Source organism: Rhinoderma darwinii, chromosome 3 (assembly GCF_050947455.1).
Source record: "Rhinoderma darwinii isolate aRhiDar2 chromosome 3, aRhiDar2.hap1, whole genome shotgun sequence".
NCBI lineage: Eukaryota > Metazoa > Chordata > Amphibia > Anura > Rhinodermatidae > Rhinoderma > Rhinoderma darwinii.
This window is the reverse complement of record NC_134689.1, coordinates 345,284,459-345,304,000: the sequence shown is the minus strand read 5'-3', so window position 1 is coordinate 345,304,000 and position 19,542 is coordinate 345,284,459. Positions and strand designations below refer to the sequence as shown.

General features: G+C 41.6%; 1 protein-coding gene across 2 annotated transcripts in view; it reads left to right on the top strand.

Moving 5' to 3' along the window:
- The window catches only part of UNC5D (unc-5 netrin receptor D), a 601,240-nt gene that overhangs the window by 460,109 nt on the left and 121,589 nt on the right, over positions 1-19,542 (top strand). The window contains exons 8-9 of one of the 2 annotated variants that reach the window (XM_075858460.1): positions 6,312-6,497; positions 15,302-15,544. In XM_075858460.1, coding sequence (XP_075714575.1) covers positions 6,312-6,497; positions 15,302-15,544 — 429 coding nt within the window. Of the gene's footprint in view, positions 1-6,311; positions 6,498-15,166; positions 15,545-19,542 lie in introns of both variants that reach the window. The other variant, XM_075858459.1, reaches the window with a different exon arrangement.

The window sequence follows — 19,542 nt, the reverse complement described above, 5'->3', positions numbered from 1 at the left end:
GGCGATGAGCCGCTGATCGGCAACACTGGAGAGTGTCAGCTGTCGGGGACAGCTGATCTCCAAGTTCCCGATGCACACTGTCGCCGACAGTGTGCATCGGGAACGGCACAGTGACTTTCTGTCACTCTGACAGGAAGCCTATCAGGACCAGCCGAAGGTTGGTCCTGATGGGCTTCTGTCCATGGCAGACCCGGAAGCCATTGTTTGGCTTCCGTTTGCCATACTAACTATCGGCAGACCCCGCGATTTCGGACGGGGGTCTGCCGATATGTTAGAAACCCCTAAAATTCGGCGATTGCACCCGATCGCCGAATTTAAGGGGTTAATGCGCCGAAATCAGCGGCAAAGGACCGCTGGCCGGCAAGAGGGGAGTGTCAGCTGTCGGCGACAGCTGACCTCCTGGTTCCCGGTGCACACTGTCGCCGACAGTGTGCACCGGGATTAACTCAGTAACTGTACGTCCTCGTGCGGGAAGTAACTTCCTGCAACGACGTACAGTTACGTCCTGGTGCGGATAGGGGTTAATTTGCCTTCTAATGTTATTTAATCCCTAAATGATCTAGTGCTTTATATAATAAAAGTAATACTGTAGAAAAATATTAGTAAATTAAAGAGGCTCTGTCACCAGATTATAAGTGCCCTATCTCCTACATAATCTGATTGGCGCTGTAATGTAGAGAACAACAGTGGTTTTTATTTTGAAAAACTATCATCTTTGAGCAAGTTATGAGCAATTTTAGATTTATGCTAATTATTTTCTTAATAGACAACTGGGCGTGTTTTTACTTTTTACCAACTGACCCTCTGAACTTTCTGCTTAGAAAACATAAATATAAAAATAATAAAAATTAATCTCTTGCGTTTGTTACATCATACAGTAAATAATATCATATGATACGATCTATAGTGTCCAAATACTTACCAGTCCTTTTTCAAGACGAAGGTTTATGCCAGATACTAGAGCCGTGTTGTAGATTTTCTTCCGGGAGAGCGCCTACTTTGGGTACTATGCTTTCACCTAGTTTAACGCATGTTTCACGTAAACGAAATACATGGCTATCATCTAAAGGTTTTTAATATATGTATGTGTTGCAACCATGTACATCAAATTAAAGAAGTAAGTTCAGCTATTGATGGAACTATACATAAAATAAAACAATTCATCAATTGCAACACACGACATGTAGTATATCAAATAAACTGTACTCTCTGCAATTTATCTTATATTGGGTTCCCAAGTCGCCCACTAAATGCCAGAATTAGAGAACATCTCAATGGAGCCACTAATCCTGAAGTTAAAAATTCTTCTAATGCATCTAAACACTTTAGTTTTATGCATCAAGGCAATATCAGCAGCTTTCAATTTTCAGGAATTGAAAGGGTTAATAAACCAGTGCGAGGTGGTGATCATAGGAGAGCACTACTAAATTGTGAGGGATACTGGATTCTCATGTTGAATACTACAGTCCCCAATGGTCTTAATGTAAGAAATGATCTTATTATGAACTATTAATACTCCATAAGTTTTATATGTCATTCACTTTTGTGATCATTGTATACACCTGATCAGAGTGGGAGTTTCTCTTTCCTGTCCCCTATCTATGAGTAATGGCTCTTGTGAGCTAGAAACGCGTCAGAGAGGACGAACGTTTTATGTATTGTGTCCACTTTAAGCTGTTCAGCCTTCCGCTGTGTAATGATGGGGTAGGGAGACAGACAGGTGAGCCCTAATCTGCCACTCAGTCCCTGCCTACTTGCACGGCCCGTCCCAGGCGACGGCGTACAACTGGGCGACGGTCCCTATGCTCAATAAGTGCACAACAGACAAGGGTACACAGAAGCTGAGGGAAATGGGGCAGTTTCCACGGCAACACCGTGAGCAACAAGAGTAGTGAACGAGCCGAGTCAAACCAGGAGTGTACGAGGTACCAAACGCAGAGCAGGAGAGTAGTCAGTAAAGCCAGAGTCAATTTGAAGCAGAGGTCAATAGTACTAGCAGGAACAGCAGAGCCAGGAAACCAGACAGAATCACAGGCAAGGAAGAGCAAGAAATGAAGGTATAAATAGACAAAAGGCGGGAGCTAACTCCGTCTGGCCAGGCTGTGATAGGCTCTCGCACTCCTCAGCCTACCAGCCTGAGCGGTAGCAGATCGAGTCACTCTATCAGACCTAGGAGCAGATGCAGACTGATTAACCACGGGCGTCGACACAGAAGCTGTGTCTGGCAGATCCTTTACACGCTGGCTATCTAAATAGATAAAGAAGATTTATTATCCAAATGCTGTTCCTATAGCGTGGAGATCGCAGTCTTCTTCATGCACCTGGGAGGGTGAGCTGACATTTCTATTCATTTATAGCTTAGAGAAAAGCTGGATGGGCTCTTATACTGTAGATCAAAATGGAGGGTATATTTAAGCCAGGGTTTAAGCTATGTTCACGTCTGAATCATGGTTTCCGCTTAAGATGGAAACTATGACGCAATACCAGTCCAGATCTCCCATACGATGAATAGCCCCAGCACCAGCTGGACCGCTTTGATTTATAATGGGGTCTGTCAGGTTCAGTTGGGGTGTTTGTAGTTTTAGCGAGAAGATTAGCACTGCATTCAGATGTGAACAGAGCCTTAGCTACAATTGTAGCCACATGAACTTAGCTGCAGACCGGTCATGAAACCCAAATTCTCGAATGCAACTTTTGTTGATTCAAGACATGCTATGTTTCGCTCTTGAGTCACCCTCCAATAGATGTGTATGGTCTTTATTTCATCATGTGATTGTCATGGTCATACTGAATTTACTTTTATCTACTATGAAAGTCCGACACATCTTAAAAAAAATTTGCCTTTGCAACTTCCAACTAAAACTAGTTAGAATCAAGCTCAATTGGATGTATATTTTGGAGTTGGAAAGTTCAATGTTTTAAACTTGATTCATTTTCCAGAGCAAACATTTTTTGGATAAATGGCTCTCCATCTTGAACACTTCCACCTCTTCATTACATTTATATATTCTCTCTATTAATTCCAATCGAATTTATGTGCTCCTCCCAAAAATAGGCACATTGAGCATTCTTGCTATACCTACCTAATGTTTTATACAAAGAACCTATGTTCATACCTGCACACGTGAGCAGAATATACATCCTCATAGAGATTCACTGAAACTTACCATAATGTAAACCATAACATTATTAATAACAATCGATCTATGGTTTCCAATAAATTAGTCATTATATAGAAAACACATAAAATTTACTAATGAACAACGTTTGAGAAGTCTGCCAGCATTTACTTGCACTAAGACCCTTCATGAACTATTTCAATTGAATTCTGAATACAATACAAGTATCTGGTGTGGCTCTTTCAGCCAATGATTCTTAAACTTAAAAGGGTTGTATCGTCTCAATAACTCTTTTCCTTATGCCCTATCAGGGCATATGGACATCATAGAGCAGAGTCATCAACAGAGAGTGGACAATGTGTTAGATGGTTAGCCATTTATTTGAAAGGCCAGAATGTTATGATATAGTGTATGGCCAGCAGTATCTTTCCTTCCTCCAAAAACGTCTTATAGCTGGGGACATCTGAAACTGGACCTGCTGCTAATGAGACAACGGCTTTAAAGAAAGGTGTCCATGCACAGTTAAAAGCAAGGTCAATGAACTCTTCTATTTTGTGTGAAGACTCTATATCCAGACATTATAGCCCATATAATTCCTATACTCCATACAAAGCTATACCTAAGGCCCCATGCACACATCCATATTTTTCATCCGTAATTATGGATCGTAATTACGGACCCATTTATTTCTATGGGCTACAGATACCTTTCCGTATTTTTACGGATGGGTGTCCGTGCCGTAGAAATGATAGAACATGTCCTTTTTTGTCTCTAATTACAGCATGTGCATCCGTAGTGGTCCATAATTACGGAAGCATTGCTATGCGACGCTAGGGGACTACCCTAGATTCCTCCCTCTTTTTTGGTGTATCTGTAAATACAGCTGCATTACGGATGCAATACGGACCGTATTTCCGGACACCTTTCCGTATATACGGATGACTTACGGATGACTACGGATCCGTATTCACAAACAGTATTTACGGATGGATGAAAAATATGGTCGTTTGCATGGGGCCTTACTAGTGATATAAGCTTCAAAGGCCTCATGCACCCAGCCGTGCCCATAATTACGGTCCACAATCACGGGCACAGCCAGCCGCTGGCAGCCGAGGACAGCCGCCTGCATTTTCAGCCCGTGCTCTCATACAAAGTATTGGAGCATGGTCTGTAAAAAGCAAAAGATAGTACATGTCCTATCTTTGCGGAGGCTTTTTACATCCCGGACACCTTCCCGCAAATATACGGGGAGGTGTCCATGGACAATAGAAATGAATGGGTACGTAATAGCGGACCGTAATTACGGTCCTCAATTACGGACGAAATCTACGGTCGTGTGCATGGGGCCAAAGTCTGAAGAAAGCTGGAGTGGGTGAGCAATAAAAAAAAACATCAAGGTCTAAGAGAGGCCCTGCTCAATGCAAATTAAATGGAAAACTGTTTGTTGTACCGAATGAAGCACAGTAATCCATTAGAGGTTCGGAAAGCTTATGAATTGATACAAGGTTGTATGAAGTTAGTAATAATTACAAATTAATGAATAATACATGTGTTAATATTGCCATTGTTCTAGTGATATTTAAAAATGTACTTTGTAACTGTATTCATAATGTTGTAGCTAATGTAATATGAAATTTGTTAAGTTAAGGCAGTTCAAATTATGTATCCTACTGAGTCTTATAAGAGGTTTGTATTATGAGACTCAGCGTGTATTCATCAAGGTAACATTTTATAAGAAAACTTCAAATAATTAATCCTTCCCTAAACACTCAATAGTGATGGAGTAAATGTTAACTCACAGCTGTGACTGGATCAAGTGACTTTTTTCTGAAGAAGCCATATTGGTCTTGTGTAAATTATACGATTGTTAAAGGGGTTGTCTGATTTAGAAAATCTGTTTTGAAATACCCTCATCCACTAGCCAGAGCAGAGAAGAGCTTCAAGGAGCACCTCTGGTTCTGGAGGACACTGCATGTCCTTGGATTTCATGGTCAGGGTATAGCCTATTGATTTTAATGGGATTTGTGTAATGCTTTGTTGATCCTGTGGTGGTGCTGCAAAGAAATTGAACACTTACTGCTGCGTTCTACCACAGATTAAAAATGATTGCTGGGGTCCTAGAAGTGGGACAGCCTGTGATCACCGTATACGCTTAGAAGCATCTTTTGACAAGTCAGACAATGTCATCAGTAGTGGTTTATTAGCTTGAAACCTCAACAATTCCCAAATAAAAAGAATTTGCATGACAGGGTTTCAAAGCAACACTGCGCCTTTGATTTTGGAATCAGTGGGAGTATGACCCTAATCAATGTCATCTTCTGCTATCATGACATGTTAATAGATATGGTGAGTTTTTAAATACAGTGTTTACCTAAATAAATAAAAAAATAAGAGTCCTTCAATTGCCCTTGTCTTTCAAGTTGTTAAGTCAATTCAGACATTTGTTAGTTATATTTTTTGGTGTGAAACTGGGTGAAATGAATATTCCTTTTATATTACTTCTATAGGGGTAGTCATTCAAATTTCCAAGATTTCTCTCCCCAACACTGGTTTTAGTGCCTACATTTTAATTCAGGAGTTCATGGTTGTTGCCACCCAGTTTCCCAGAAACAAATTTATTTCTCGTGATATTTTCTTTGAATTTGGTTAAAAACAATATTTAAAAGGTCATTCACATATTAACAAATAATGGCATGTGCAAGTAAATGCCATCACTTTAATATTGGTGCTTAAGACTCCCACTGACCCTGGGAATAAAGAGAGTTTAAACAGCATTGTGGCCTTTTCACGATTTTCCCTTCTCATGGGCATTTCTGGCCCCCTACTGTGCAGGGACCTGTGCAACAGCCACATTCAAAAGAACTTCATGCCACTTAGCTTGGGCGCCATTTGTTTCAATGCTATTATGAAACTCCACTGCTAAATATTCCCCATAGTTCTTTGAGTACATGTTCTACATCTACTTACAGTACCCAACTCCTGTAGAGCTTATTCCTCATAATGAATAACAGCGGAGAATGGCTGTTTCTGATAAAGTTTCATGTCTGGTCTTGATCTGAGCAGGTTCCTACAATATAAAGCATTGGTTTCCTTTTGCCTTTTAACCACAGAGTCCATCATCGGTGTTGATTTCACGGAATAACTTGAAGTAATATATCTTGTTTTCCCCCCTTTCCTTTATTTTCTGCACAGGCACTGAGAATGCTAGTGACATTGCCTTGTACTCTGGTCTGGGAGCTGCCATCATTGCTGTGGCTGTGCTGGTGGTGGGAATTACGTTGTATCGAAGGAGCCAGAGCGAATATGGCGTGGATGTTATTGATTCGTCTGCCCTGACAGGAGGCTTTCAGACTTTCAATTTCAAAACTGTCCGACAAGGTTAGTTTACTGTGACCTTGGTCTCCTTTTCGCCTAATGAAATTATCCTGCAGTTTTTTTCTGTACATTTCTAAGAGGACATGGTGGCCTTAAAGAGGCTCTGTCACCAGATTTTGCAACCCCTATCTGCTATTGCAGCAGATCGGCGCTGCAATGTAGATTACAGTAACGTTTTTATTTTTAAAAAACGAGCATTTTTGGCCAAGTTATGACCATTTTTGTAGTTATGCAAATGAGGCTTGCAAAAGTCCAAGTGGGTGTGTTTAAAAGTAAAAGTCCAAGTGGGCGTGTATTATGTGCGTACATCGGGGCGTTTTTAATACTTTTACTAGCTGGGTGCTCTGAAGAGAAGTATCATCCACTTCTCTTCAGAACGCCCAGCTTCTGGCAGTGCAGATCTGTGACGTCACTCACAGGTCCTGCATCGTGTCGGCCACATCGGCACCAGAGGCTTCAGTTGATTCTGCAGCAGCATCGGCGTTAGCAGATAAGTCGATGTAGCTACTTACCTGCAAACGCTGATGCTGCTGCAGAATCAACTGTAGCCTCTGGTGCCGATGTGTCCTCGCTCGTCTGACACGATGCAGGACCTGTGAGTGACGTCACAGATCTGCACTGCCAGAAGCTGGGCGTTCTGAAGAGAAGTGGATGATACTTCTCTTCAGAGCGCCCAGCTAGTAAAAGTATTAAAAACGCCCCGATGTACGCACATAATACACGCCCACTTGGACTTTTACTTTTAAACACACCCACTTGGACTTTTGCAAGCCTCATTTGCATAACTACAAAAATGGTCATAACTTGGCCAAAAATGCTCGTTTTTTAAAAATAAAAACATAATCTACATTGCAGTGCCTATCTGCTGCAATAGCAGATAGGGGTTGCAAAATCTGGTGACAGAGCCTCTTTAAAAACAACCTTGTGGCCTTTCAAGTTTAAAGGGCTAGTCTCAGCACAGCTCTTGTATGCCAATCTACAGATATAATTCACATATCCACATTGAATCCAGCTGTAAACCTTTTAAAAAGAAAATCACTCACTTTTTAGCAACTTCCGACTCTGTTACAACTTCTTGTTTCTTCCTATGTCAGCTCCCATGAAACTATTTTACACTGGGAACAAGTTTACTTCTCCTGAAGTACCAGCTGACAGCAGCCTTGAAAAGGCAAGGAAATTGCAAATCACAAAGGGAGAAATTTACTAAAACTGGCGATTCTTATGCCAGTCTAAAATTAAACCCGCTGGAGTAAGATACAATAAATGTATTAAGAGGCGCACTGCTCCTAATAAATTTGTCCATATTTTGCTGCCTGTGCGCCAGAAAGGGGATTCTACCCAAGCTACAAATTGGCGTCAATTTCTGTTATAATATACACAAGTTCATGCCATAAATTATAGTAAATGTGTCATTCTGAGATTGGCCCTGCCCCCTTTTGCTAAAGCCTGCTCAATGTTTTTAAAAGCTCAATGTTTTTAAAAATTGTGTAAGCGGCGTATATGCATCAAAAGTCACAATATTATTATTTTTTGCCACAAATTGTGACTTTTGTTGCATTTGCAAATTTTCTGCATCAGAAAACTGTCCGAGAAAAGGAATAACACATTTATACAATACGACAGGTCATGTGATCATTAAATAAAAATATTGTTTAAAGTAGAGCTGCTGCCTGTAGTAACCAATCAGAATCCAGTTCTTATTTTTGAAAATAAAAACTCTCATTGGCTGATTGGGAACAGTTTTGCTGAATCTTCCGTATAATGTTTTAATTTTTCACCCTGAGGCACATTTCGAAAAAAATCTTTTAACAACTATTTGGAAATGAACTTCACTGGAAATATTTTCTCTATGAGCCCGATTAATCCACAAAAATATATTTCCCTAATTATTTTTGCCCATATTAGATCAGTTGTCAACCTGTGCAGCAATTGAAAGAACAAAAAATAATAAGTGATAACTCAAATAGAGATCAAAAAGCTTTACTAATGACGCTAACATATGATCACAAGATTGTGAAAGACAGATGGTATAAACAGAGGGGAGTCGAAAAAAATAACAACAGGAAAACACACTATAAGGCCCCATGCACACGACCGTGCCCGCAATCACGGCCAGCCGCCGACTGACAGCCGCATTTTCGGGCCGTGCTCCCATACAAAGTATGGGAGCACGGCCCGCAAAATGCAAAAGAACGGACATGTTCCATAATTCCCGGAACATTTCCACGGCACGGACACCCTTCCGTAGTGCTACGGAAAGGTGTCAGTGTTCAATGAAAGTGAATGGCTCCGTTTTTGCGGACCGCAATTGCGGTCCACAAAAACGGAGGTTTTTTACGGTCGTGTGCATGGGGCCTAAGGTCATATACCTTTCGTTTAACGTCTGCAGTTTCATATGTTGTTTATCTTCTTAGTTAGTTATAAATGTGATGGATGTAGCCAAAATTCAAGCCCAGATATTCAAAAAGGTGGAGGTCCCTAATTCTTTTCTTTCCTGTTTTCTCGATTTCAATGTAAGGGAATTATGCATAGGATGCAAAACACCACTTAAAGATAGGGAACATCTCGCTCATTAAGGGAAGAGTCTTGTTACACCGTGTTCTTTAGCAATGAAGAAGAATAAATAAAATATTATGCTCCAGGAAGCCTCGAGGCAAAAGGATAAAAATGAAAATACAGGCCTTTTTTTTATTTTGTAACTGGTAAATTTCTCTAGAGATGAGTCCTGTGACAATTTAACCTAGTGAATCTAGAACACATTACTCATTAGTTGGACCTGTAACACAAGGATAGTGTTCGTTTTGACTATTCTGCAATCCCTTCACTTTGGTCAGTATAGGGTTTTGCCATGTTCGTAATTATTTGAGCTGTGTAAAGGGGTTCGCCATGAGGCGGTAAATAATGTTCATTTAAAGAGATTGTATTACCTGAATAGGCTATTTACATATCCGTAACATGTCCTCATAAAGCTTATTTGTCATAGGTCAAATGACACATTTCTTTATATCCCTGACACTCAGAGGTGTTTTACCATCACAATGTTTTGCGATCTATCAACAGTGGGGGAATCTGTCCACTTGGCCCTGACCTATCCTGAAAACAGAAGGATTTGGTTCTGTTTGCAAGGGGTGAGCAGGCTGTGCATGTGTGTTGTCTCCTTAAGAAGGCTGGTTATAAATTCCTGGTGGATTAGGGTAGTGCAAAGGTTCATTGTACATTTAAAGGAGTTAATTTGACATTCCCTGGTGATCTAGAGCAATAAAGGGTCAATGGTAAATTCAGGTTGCACTTGGTTGTCCTGTCCACGGAGGAGTCCCCAGAAGATAGAGACTCGGGGCAATTGCCAAGTTTGTCACCTCCAAATCCAGCCTTGCTTAAAAAAAATGGGGATTTACATACTGTAGAATGGCTAGTGTTTTTACTTGGCTGTTCCCATAACTCCCAACCATTTCAATGGGGAAAACGCAAAGATGCACCACCTCTTTGCCGATTGAATATGAGACAAAAATTTCCCTTTACTGTTGTCCCAAGAACTATGTTAAATAGAGGGCTAATGGGACTAGAGCGTAAAGAATCCATGATCCCCTACATCCCATTTGCAAATGTGATGTAGTGTGATGTAGACATATGTATTGACTTACCTGTATTTCACAGGACGCCGCTACGTTTCGGGCTGCAGTGGGGGGGGTCACATGATCTTAATTTGGTCTCCCTTTATCCTATAGCAGCGGTGGTAGTGACTGGAAGTCAGGCCCTCAATAAAAGCCTGTGAGACCTTCAATTTAAATCTCATAGACTTGCATTGAGAGACTGACATCAGGTTTCCACAGTAAACGCTGTTGGATTTGGGTTGTCAGAGTACAGATCACGTGACCCCGCAGCGTCCCATGAAATACAGCATCACTACATTACACTACATTACATTTGCAGACTGGGGGCGGGTTAAAAAAAAACAACAACCCTGGAGTGCTTCTTTAATGCGGATCAAATTAAAACTGCCCATATGTTATAGGAACAGCCAACAATAATTTAGGTTTACACTAACATACAAATTAATAGACAGTAAATGAAGGGGTTAAATTAAGCACTTAAGTTTATTGCCTCTTTGGTGTATTCCTAATCAGCGCTGTCATCGTCTCTGATTAGCATAAATACATATTCATGAATTTTACATGACAGTGCTAGGCTTGTCTCCTCACTGAGCTTATGTGCCCATAAGACTTCCTCACTTAGTACTGATTTAAAAACAATAAATTAGTCTGTAATCACTTGGTGCCTCACTTTGCTCATATCTGGCCTCGGTGCCTCACTTAGCTCATATCTGGCCTCGGTGCATCACTTTGCTTATATCTGGCCTCGGTGCATCACTTTGCTTATATCTGGCCTCGGTGCCTCACTTAGCTCATATCTGGCCTCGGTGCATCACTTTGCTTATATCTGGCCTCGGTGCATCACTTTGCTTATATCTGGCCTCGGTGCCTCACTTTGCTTATATCTGGCCTCGGTGCATCACTTTGCTTATATCTGGCCTCGGTGCCTCACTTAGCTCATATCTGGCCTCGGTGCATCACTTTGCTTATATCTGGCCTCGGTGCATCACTTTGCTCATATCTGGCCTCGGTGCATCACTTTGCTCATATCTGGCCTCGGTGTCTCACTTTGCTCATATCTGGCCTCGGTGCCTCACTTAGCTCATATCTGGCCTCGGTGCCTCACTTAGCTCATATCTGGCCTCGGTGCATCACTTTGCTTATATCTGGCCTCGGTGCATCACTTTGCTCATATCTGGCCTCGGTGCATCACTTTGCTCATATCTGGCCTCGGTGTCTCACTTTGCTCATATCTGGCCTCGGTGCCTCACTTAGCTCATATCTGGCCTCGGTGCCTCACTTAGCTCATATCTGGCCTCGGTGCATCACTTTGCTTATATCTGGCCTCGGTGCCTCACTTTGCTCATATCTGGCTTTCTTAATGCATTGATGGGAAGTCATATGAGAAATTATTTTTCATATTTTTAATAAAGGGGTTTAATTGTAATATAAACAGCAATTTCCTAGTATAATACAATCATTAATGCAATTGCTCCTTGGAGCAGCTATATCAGCCTAAGGGCTTACGCTAACGGCAGTGCACAGAGGATAAAATCGGAGACATACACTGCCGTATTACAGCTCCATGCAACACAAAGCTTGTACGGGCATAATACGGCCAGGTGCATGAGCCATGATGAATAAAGACAGGAATAAAATGTCAGTTTTTTTTTTGGGGGGGGGGGGGGGGGGGGTTGGCATACGGCTATTCTGACACAGTTTAGGAAAATGGGAGAGTCACATTAATAGCAATATATTAGATGCTTACTACTTGTGCAATTTCTAAATATTTTAGGAAAAGCACCATTAAACTAGCAGTACTCTATAAACTTACTTATTTGCACTCGTGTAAACAATAATACATGATGATCATCTCTGGGGAGTCTAAAGCCTTATTCACAGGGCCGTGTTCGGTCCATGAGAGTGTTCGGTCCATGAGATACAGAATGTATGTCGGCCACATTTCCCAGACCGAACACAGTTCAGGGAGCTGTACTCCTAGCATCACAGTCATCCAAGATGCTGTGAGTCACTGCCTCCCCGCCAGACTACTGTCCCGTATTGAAGGCATGATTACAGTATGGGACGGTATTCCCGTGGGGATGCAGGGAGGCCTGGCATCATACATAACTATGATTCTTGGAGTACTGCTCCCTAAACTGTGTTGGGTTGAAGAAATGCGTCCGAAATACGGTCCGACGGACTGAACACGGCCGTGGGCATAAGGCCTACGGGTTAGTTCAGATGCGGCAGCCATTTTCTGACACAAATTTTGCTGCGGATTTATGAGAAATGTGCATTAAATCCACGGGATAATCTGCATGTGTTTCCCAAGTAAAATGCAAACCTAAAATCTACTGCAAATCTACTATATAATAGGCGTACTGTGAATTTAATAATTGGCAGCAATTTCAAATCATAAAGAGGATAAATACACTACCTGTGGAATACGCTACCATTGGAATACGCTACCTGTGGAATACGGTACCTGTGGAATACGCTACCATTGGAATACGCTACGCTACCTGTGGAATACGCTACCATTGGAATACGCTACGCTACCTGTGGAATTGGAATGTAAAAAAAAAAAGAACCATTTACATAGATTTTACTAATGCACAGAATCAGCACCAAAAATGGACAACAAATCCTCCACGTCTGAATTGGTTTAACTCCACATGCAGAACCATTGTAAACATATTGCTGTGTATTTTCCATTCAAACACTCTGTTTTTTAGATGTCCTCCTTCTCCCCAGCATTCTTGACTTCCCATATCGGTGACCACATTGCCTATAAATGTTAAAGACAGCATAGCTGTCGACAGCCATTCTGTTCACCACTGAGGATCACCTATGATTCAGATAGAAAGTAGCAAGATAGCACTGAACATAGGCCCCATGCACACGACCGTATTTTTCCCTCCCGCAAATACTGGCCATAAATACGGGTCCTTTGTCACACGTTTTGAACCAGTATTTAACCCGTATTTACGGACCCATGCAAACATGACCAAACCCCTTAAAAGGGTCACATGATCACTCAGACACCATTTTCTCTTCTTCTTTTTATTCAAAAATGTAAATCCCCTGACGTCGCCTAGCAATGCTCCCGTAATTACGGGTGCACACACGTAGCCACCCGTAATTACGAGAGCCCCATAGACTTCTATGGGCCTGCCCGTGCCATAATTATGGCCTGAAATAGGACATGTTCTATATTTTTCAATGGCCCGGGCACCTTCCCGTATGCAAACGGGAAGGTACCCGTGGCCAATAGAAGTCTATGGGCCCGTAATTACGGGCATTTTTACGGTCGTGTGTATGGGGCCATACAGAGAAGAATGGTCAGCTTCTCCTGGAATAGTTCTTTAAAAAAGGATTTCGGTAAAAAAATATTTTTATTTACCTCCTTTTGTCCTTAAGAAACGCAGCAATTTGTCGCGGCTAGGTTGTGAAATTGTTCTGCAGGAATATTGACCCATACGAACAGGATAGCTGCTCGCAGTTTCTGCTAAAGTGTTCTTCTGCTATATGGTAAACAGCTGTCATGAAGGGATGAACTTGGTCAGCCACAATGATTAGGTAAGCTCTGTCCAAATGTCCACCCTCAGAGGACTCGGGGTGTGCCAAAAAACATTCCCCACACCATAACTCACCTCCACCAGCCTGAACTGCCAACACCTGTCAGGAAGGAGTCATCGATTCATGCTGCTCTCATCAGCATGGAGCAACAGAAAACTTGATTCATCTGACTAGGTGATATTTTTCCACTGCTCAGTCATCCAATTTTTGCACTCTGTTTGCCGAATGGAGTTTCTGTTTACCGTGGACAGCAATGGCAGTCGAATTGGTCGTCTACTGTTATAGCCCTTAACAATGAGCCGTGCATTCGGACATGTTAGTTAAATCACCAGCATTGTATTTTGCTGCAATTTGCTTGACTGTGCCCCGCCTGATTCTTGATATCCTCATCTGACCCCTTTCGTTGACGAGTTTTTGACGTCCACAGGATCTGCTTTCACTGGATGTTTTTTCTCAATCACAGCATTCTCTGTATTTCTTTCAATATGAAAAGTCATGGAATCCTTCTCTTAAATTGGGTCAAGTGTCCTCATAGTGATGTCCTCTGCAGTACATGTCCAGGGGACAAAAACTTAAATTGAATGTTTCACACAATTTCTTCACATGGGGGGTGAACAAACTCGTATCACAGTTGCCGATGATAATTAGACAGGTTCCTGTCACACAGTTATAATGGAGAAGATCACAGCTCAGCCTTCCTAACTGTATACTTATGGTCTCTTAGCTCATAAAGGAGAATATAGAGGGAACGATAATCCCACTGCCTTCCAAGAAGGTAGAGTACTGCCTCCAGCTGCTCCTGTGATGCTGTGCAGAGGAATCATGGTATTGATAGCATAGCACAGAGGAAGAGAAAGCAGTATGGGATCTAAAATCATGAAGGAGTCTGATCACAAGCAGATAACAGGCCAAACCCCAGGGACGTGAGTAAAATATACATGAAAGACGTCCAGAGCTGGACAGACAATCAGGTGGGGGGTGCGGTGCAGTGATGGAAAATGATGTTTCTGCTGGAGTGCTTCTTTAAGCTTTTAGCTGAAATTTTGTTAAATATGTGAAATGCCAAGTATTAAACCATTTCAGAACTATGAATATATTTGCCAGGCACACATCAGGCAGAAAGTTACATTACATTAACTTGAGCTTCTGTAACAAAGTAGCAAGCTGGCTTCACCCATGCATAATACTGCAGTTATGACATGTGTATCAAATATAGAGGCACCATAATGGAGAAGACATGACTCGGTGTATAAGTGCATAGTAAAATTACATTAACTGGGAGACAAATGAGTGCACACTCTGTAATTCCTTTAACGCTTAGGCGGCTCCTATCACATAGGATTTAATGGTATGGGTTTATGTTAGAAATCCTTGTGCTATGGATTTGCAAAGTTAAATAGGTTTTATTCATTGCTGTGAAATACTTGGGTTTTTAATATTTTTCTACCTCTACATATAATCAGTTTTGTATTGTCTTAGAATCTATTGTTTGTCTTGCAGGTAACTCGCTTTTATTGAACTCCTCTCTTCAACCTGACTTAACAGTGAGCAGAACATACAGTGGTCCAATTTGTTTCCAGGACCCTATGGACAAAGAAATAATGACTGAGTCTTCAATCTTTAACCCCCTCACAGACATCAAGGTCAAAGTGCAAAGTTCCTTCATGGTCTCACTTGGAGTGACCGAGAGGCCAGATTTCCATGGAAAGACACTTTCAGGGACCTTTCCACATAGTAACAATAGGTGCTTCAGTACCCTACACAACCGAAATAAAACACCCTACATTCAGAACTTGTCATCTATTTCATCAAAGCCAGAAATGAGAGTTTGTGGAATTTTTGGCCATCAAGGAGGACGATTGGTTATGCCAAATACAGGTATGGTTGTTTTTAATGCTTTATGCAGTTATCAAAAAGTACTTTCCATAAATTGAAAAAGTCAAAGAAATCAATATCACTTAGAATACAATATGATTGCATGTGACCATGACCTTAAAGATTTGTAGAATTGAATGACACCAACAAATAGAACAAGGGCCCATTGCTTATTTTAATAGAGAAGACCTGGTCACCACTCTATTCAATCCATTGGTAATTTTTGAAGCCTGTTTATTGACTTCAATGATGAGGTACTTTACCCATGCATGCCTGGAAACATTTCCATTGAAATCAGTACCAGGTTCCATTTGGCTACTGTAGCTCCTGCACCCTTATGACATGTCTGATAGAAAGATCCTTAAAGGGGTTATCCGTGTTCTCAAAATGAACGCCCTATTCTTAGGATAGGCCATCAATATTAGATCGGTGTTGGTCCGACACTCGGCACCCTCACCAATCAGCTGTTAGAAGAGGCTGTGGCGCTCATACTTATAGGAAACTAGTGCAATACCTTGCCCAGCCACTACAAATGTAATAGTGCATGCAAGTATGAACGAAAAAGAAAACCTTAAACAATAGAGATTTTGGCGCTCGTACGAGCGCCGTGGCCCCTTCAAACAGCTAATCGGTGGGGTTGACAAGAGTGTAATGTTGATCTAATATTGATGGCCTATACTAAGGATAGGGCATACATTTTAAAAACCCAGATAACCCCTTTATAATTAAATATCATTAATTTGTAAAAAAAAATAAAAATAATCATATTAAATGCAAATAGACGTTACAGTAATTGTACATGTCATTATTAGGTCCAACATTCTGTGTTGATTTCTCTGACAGACAGCTACAATTCCCATGCTTAAACTAATATTCTTGCTGCTAGAAGTTACTACTAGGTGGAGCGTACTGCATACTGCTTTATCATAAGTTCAATGGAACAACATGTTCCATCATAAAAAATCCATTGAAACTGAATACTTTACTCTAATAAATCTATATTAAAAAAAAGCATGGACCGAAGAATTTGTCTGAATTGAGTTGAATTGAAAGTAAACAGTAAGGGTATGTTCACACGGCGGGGGTCCGTAACGGCTGAAATTACGGGGATGTTTCAGCCTGAAAACATCCCCGTAATTTCAGCCGTACCGGCATGTGCAGGCGCTTGAACGCCGCGTCAATTACGGCCGTAATTAGCGCTGCTATTCATTGGAGTCAATGAATAGCGGCTCCAATTACGGCCAAAGAAGTGACAGGTCACTTCTTCTACGCGGGCGTCTATTTACGCGCCGTCATTTGACAGCGGCGCGTAAATATACGCCTCGTGTGAACAGACAAACGTCTGCCCATTGCTTTCAATGGGCAGATGTTTGTCAGCGCTATTGAGGCGCTATTTTCAGAAGTAATTCGGGGCAAAAACGCCCGAATTACGTCCGTAAATAGGCCGTGTGAACATACCCTAAGCCTCCCGTAGTTGTGGCTGTAGGCTGCAAGAATGCTATCACTTGCCTCTATGTCTATGTAAAGTATTTGGAGATCTATATATAAGAAAAACAGAGCTATTAAGATATATTAAGACATCAAACAACATTTTGGACCCATTTAGATTAAAAAACTAAATGATGTCCAAAAGGGTGGATATCCACATTAAAGCAAAATACAAAAGTTACCCGACTCCAGTTGAATAAAATGGGATAAACAGAAAGTAGAAAAAGATAGTTAAATTGCTAGCTATCTAAGGCTATGTTCACACAGAGTTTTTTGACGAGTTTTTTGATGCGGGAACGGCAAAAACGGCCCGAAAATGCCTCCCATTGATTTCAATGGGAGGCGGAAAAAGTATTTTTCCCGCGAGCGGTAAAACCGTCTCGCAGGACAAAGAGGGACATGCCCTATCTTCGGGCGTTTACGCCTCTGACCTCCCATTGACATCAATGGGAGGCAGAGAAAGCATATTTCACAGTGTTTTATGCCCGCGGCGCTCAATGGCTGCGGGTGAAAAACGCAGCGAAAATCGGCGTGCAGGGAGAGGAAAATCTGCCTCAAACTTCCAAACTGAATTTTGAGGCAGAATTTTCGCCTGCAAAAAACTCTGTGTGAACCCAGCCTTAGGCTATGTTCACACGGGGTATTTTGCCGAGTTTTTTGACGCGGAAACCGCGTCGCAAAACTCGGCAGAAACGGCCGGAGAACGCCTCCCATTGATTTCAATGGGAGGCGTCGGCGTCTTTTTCCCGCGAGCAGTAAAACTGCCTGGCGGGAAAAAGAAGCAACATGCCCTATCTTCGGGCGCTTCCGCCTCCGACCTCCCATTGACTTCAATGGGAGGCAGGAGAAAGCGTATTTCTCGCTGTTTTATGCCCGCGGCGCTCAATGGCCGCGGGCGAAAAACGGCGTGATAATTGCCGCGAAAATCGGCGTGCAGGGAGAGGAATATCTGCCTCAAAGTTCCAAACGGAATTTTGAGGCAGATATTCCTCCCCCAAAATACTCCGTGTGAACATAGCCTTAGACAGACAGAAAGACAGATAGATAGACAGCCAGACAGAGAGACAGACAGATACCGTACTGCGTAGCGGGGTAGCAGCTGGCCAAAAAGGTACAAAACAATGTCTATAGTTCGGAACAGGTACCAGAGGCAATGTAGACAGTAGCGGAAGCAGGACTTATCTTTCACAGCAGGTGGCACCGTGGATGCAGCGGAAGGCACGACTTGACTTTCTCAGCAGGTAGCACCGTGGATGCAGCGGAGGACTCGACTTGACTTTCACTGATACAATAGCACAGGATACAGGTTACAGGCAGCAGAAACGGGTAACACTGGGAACTGGAAAACACTGGGAGACCATTTGCAAGACAAACTTAGGTATACAACAAAGCTCAGGCAGAACCCCTTTTTATAGTCCAGCAGCCATTTGGGCTAATAATTGATGGGTGACAGCTGGATGCGTACTGGCCCTTTAAGACTGTGCACGCGCGGGCGCGCGTGCCCTGCGGGAATCAGTCCGAGGACCCGGAAGTGAGTGCCGGCGTCTACCTGGAGGGAGCTGACGACGTGAAGAGAGATGTCCATGGCCGGAGCCTTTCAAGGGGTAAGTCTGAACGACGATAGATTAGATAGATTAGATAGATAGATAAATAGATAGATAGATAGATAGATAGATAGATAGATAGATAGATAGATAGATAGATAGATCGATAGATAGATAGATAGATAGATAGATAGATAGATAGATAGATAGATAGATAGATAGATAGATAGATAGATAGATAGATAGATAGAGATAGATGATAGAAAGATAGATAGATAGATAGACAGACAGATAGATAGACAGATAGACAGATTAGATAGATAGATAGATAGATAGATAGATAGATAGATAGATAGATAGATAGATAGATAGATAGATAGATAGATAGATAGATAGATAGATAGATAGATAGATAGATAGATGTAATCCATCATCAATGAGACTTGCATTCTATACTATCGGACAGTCATATGAAAGTCTAGAAAACTCACTGAGAGAACCATAACATGGAACTGATGTGCTGAATAGACTTTGTCAGTACAAGTGTGAAAAGTGACACATGTTACATAAATAAGTTAAGACCTGCATCTTGTTTATCAGCTAAAACAGTGAATAATTTACAATACTTGTAGGGCTGTGTCTTAAAATAGATGTCCTTAATACATACAGATACTTTACACAGATGATCATGTTTATAGACAGGAAAACATATTTCATGTTGCCTATGGATATTCATGACATTAAAGAGTATGTGCACCTAAAAAAAATATCTTGTACAGTAAATAACCTATTTCTTAGTTATATATGTTTAGGGAAAACCGAGTAGCAACTAATATGAACAAAAACAAATGGCAGCAATGTGGACGTGCTGAGGATTTTCTTTCAACAACTAATATGGCTGTCATTGTAGCTCCTTAACGGTTGGTCCCCAGTTTTTCTTAACTTTTAAATAGCAAACCTGCCATATTT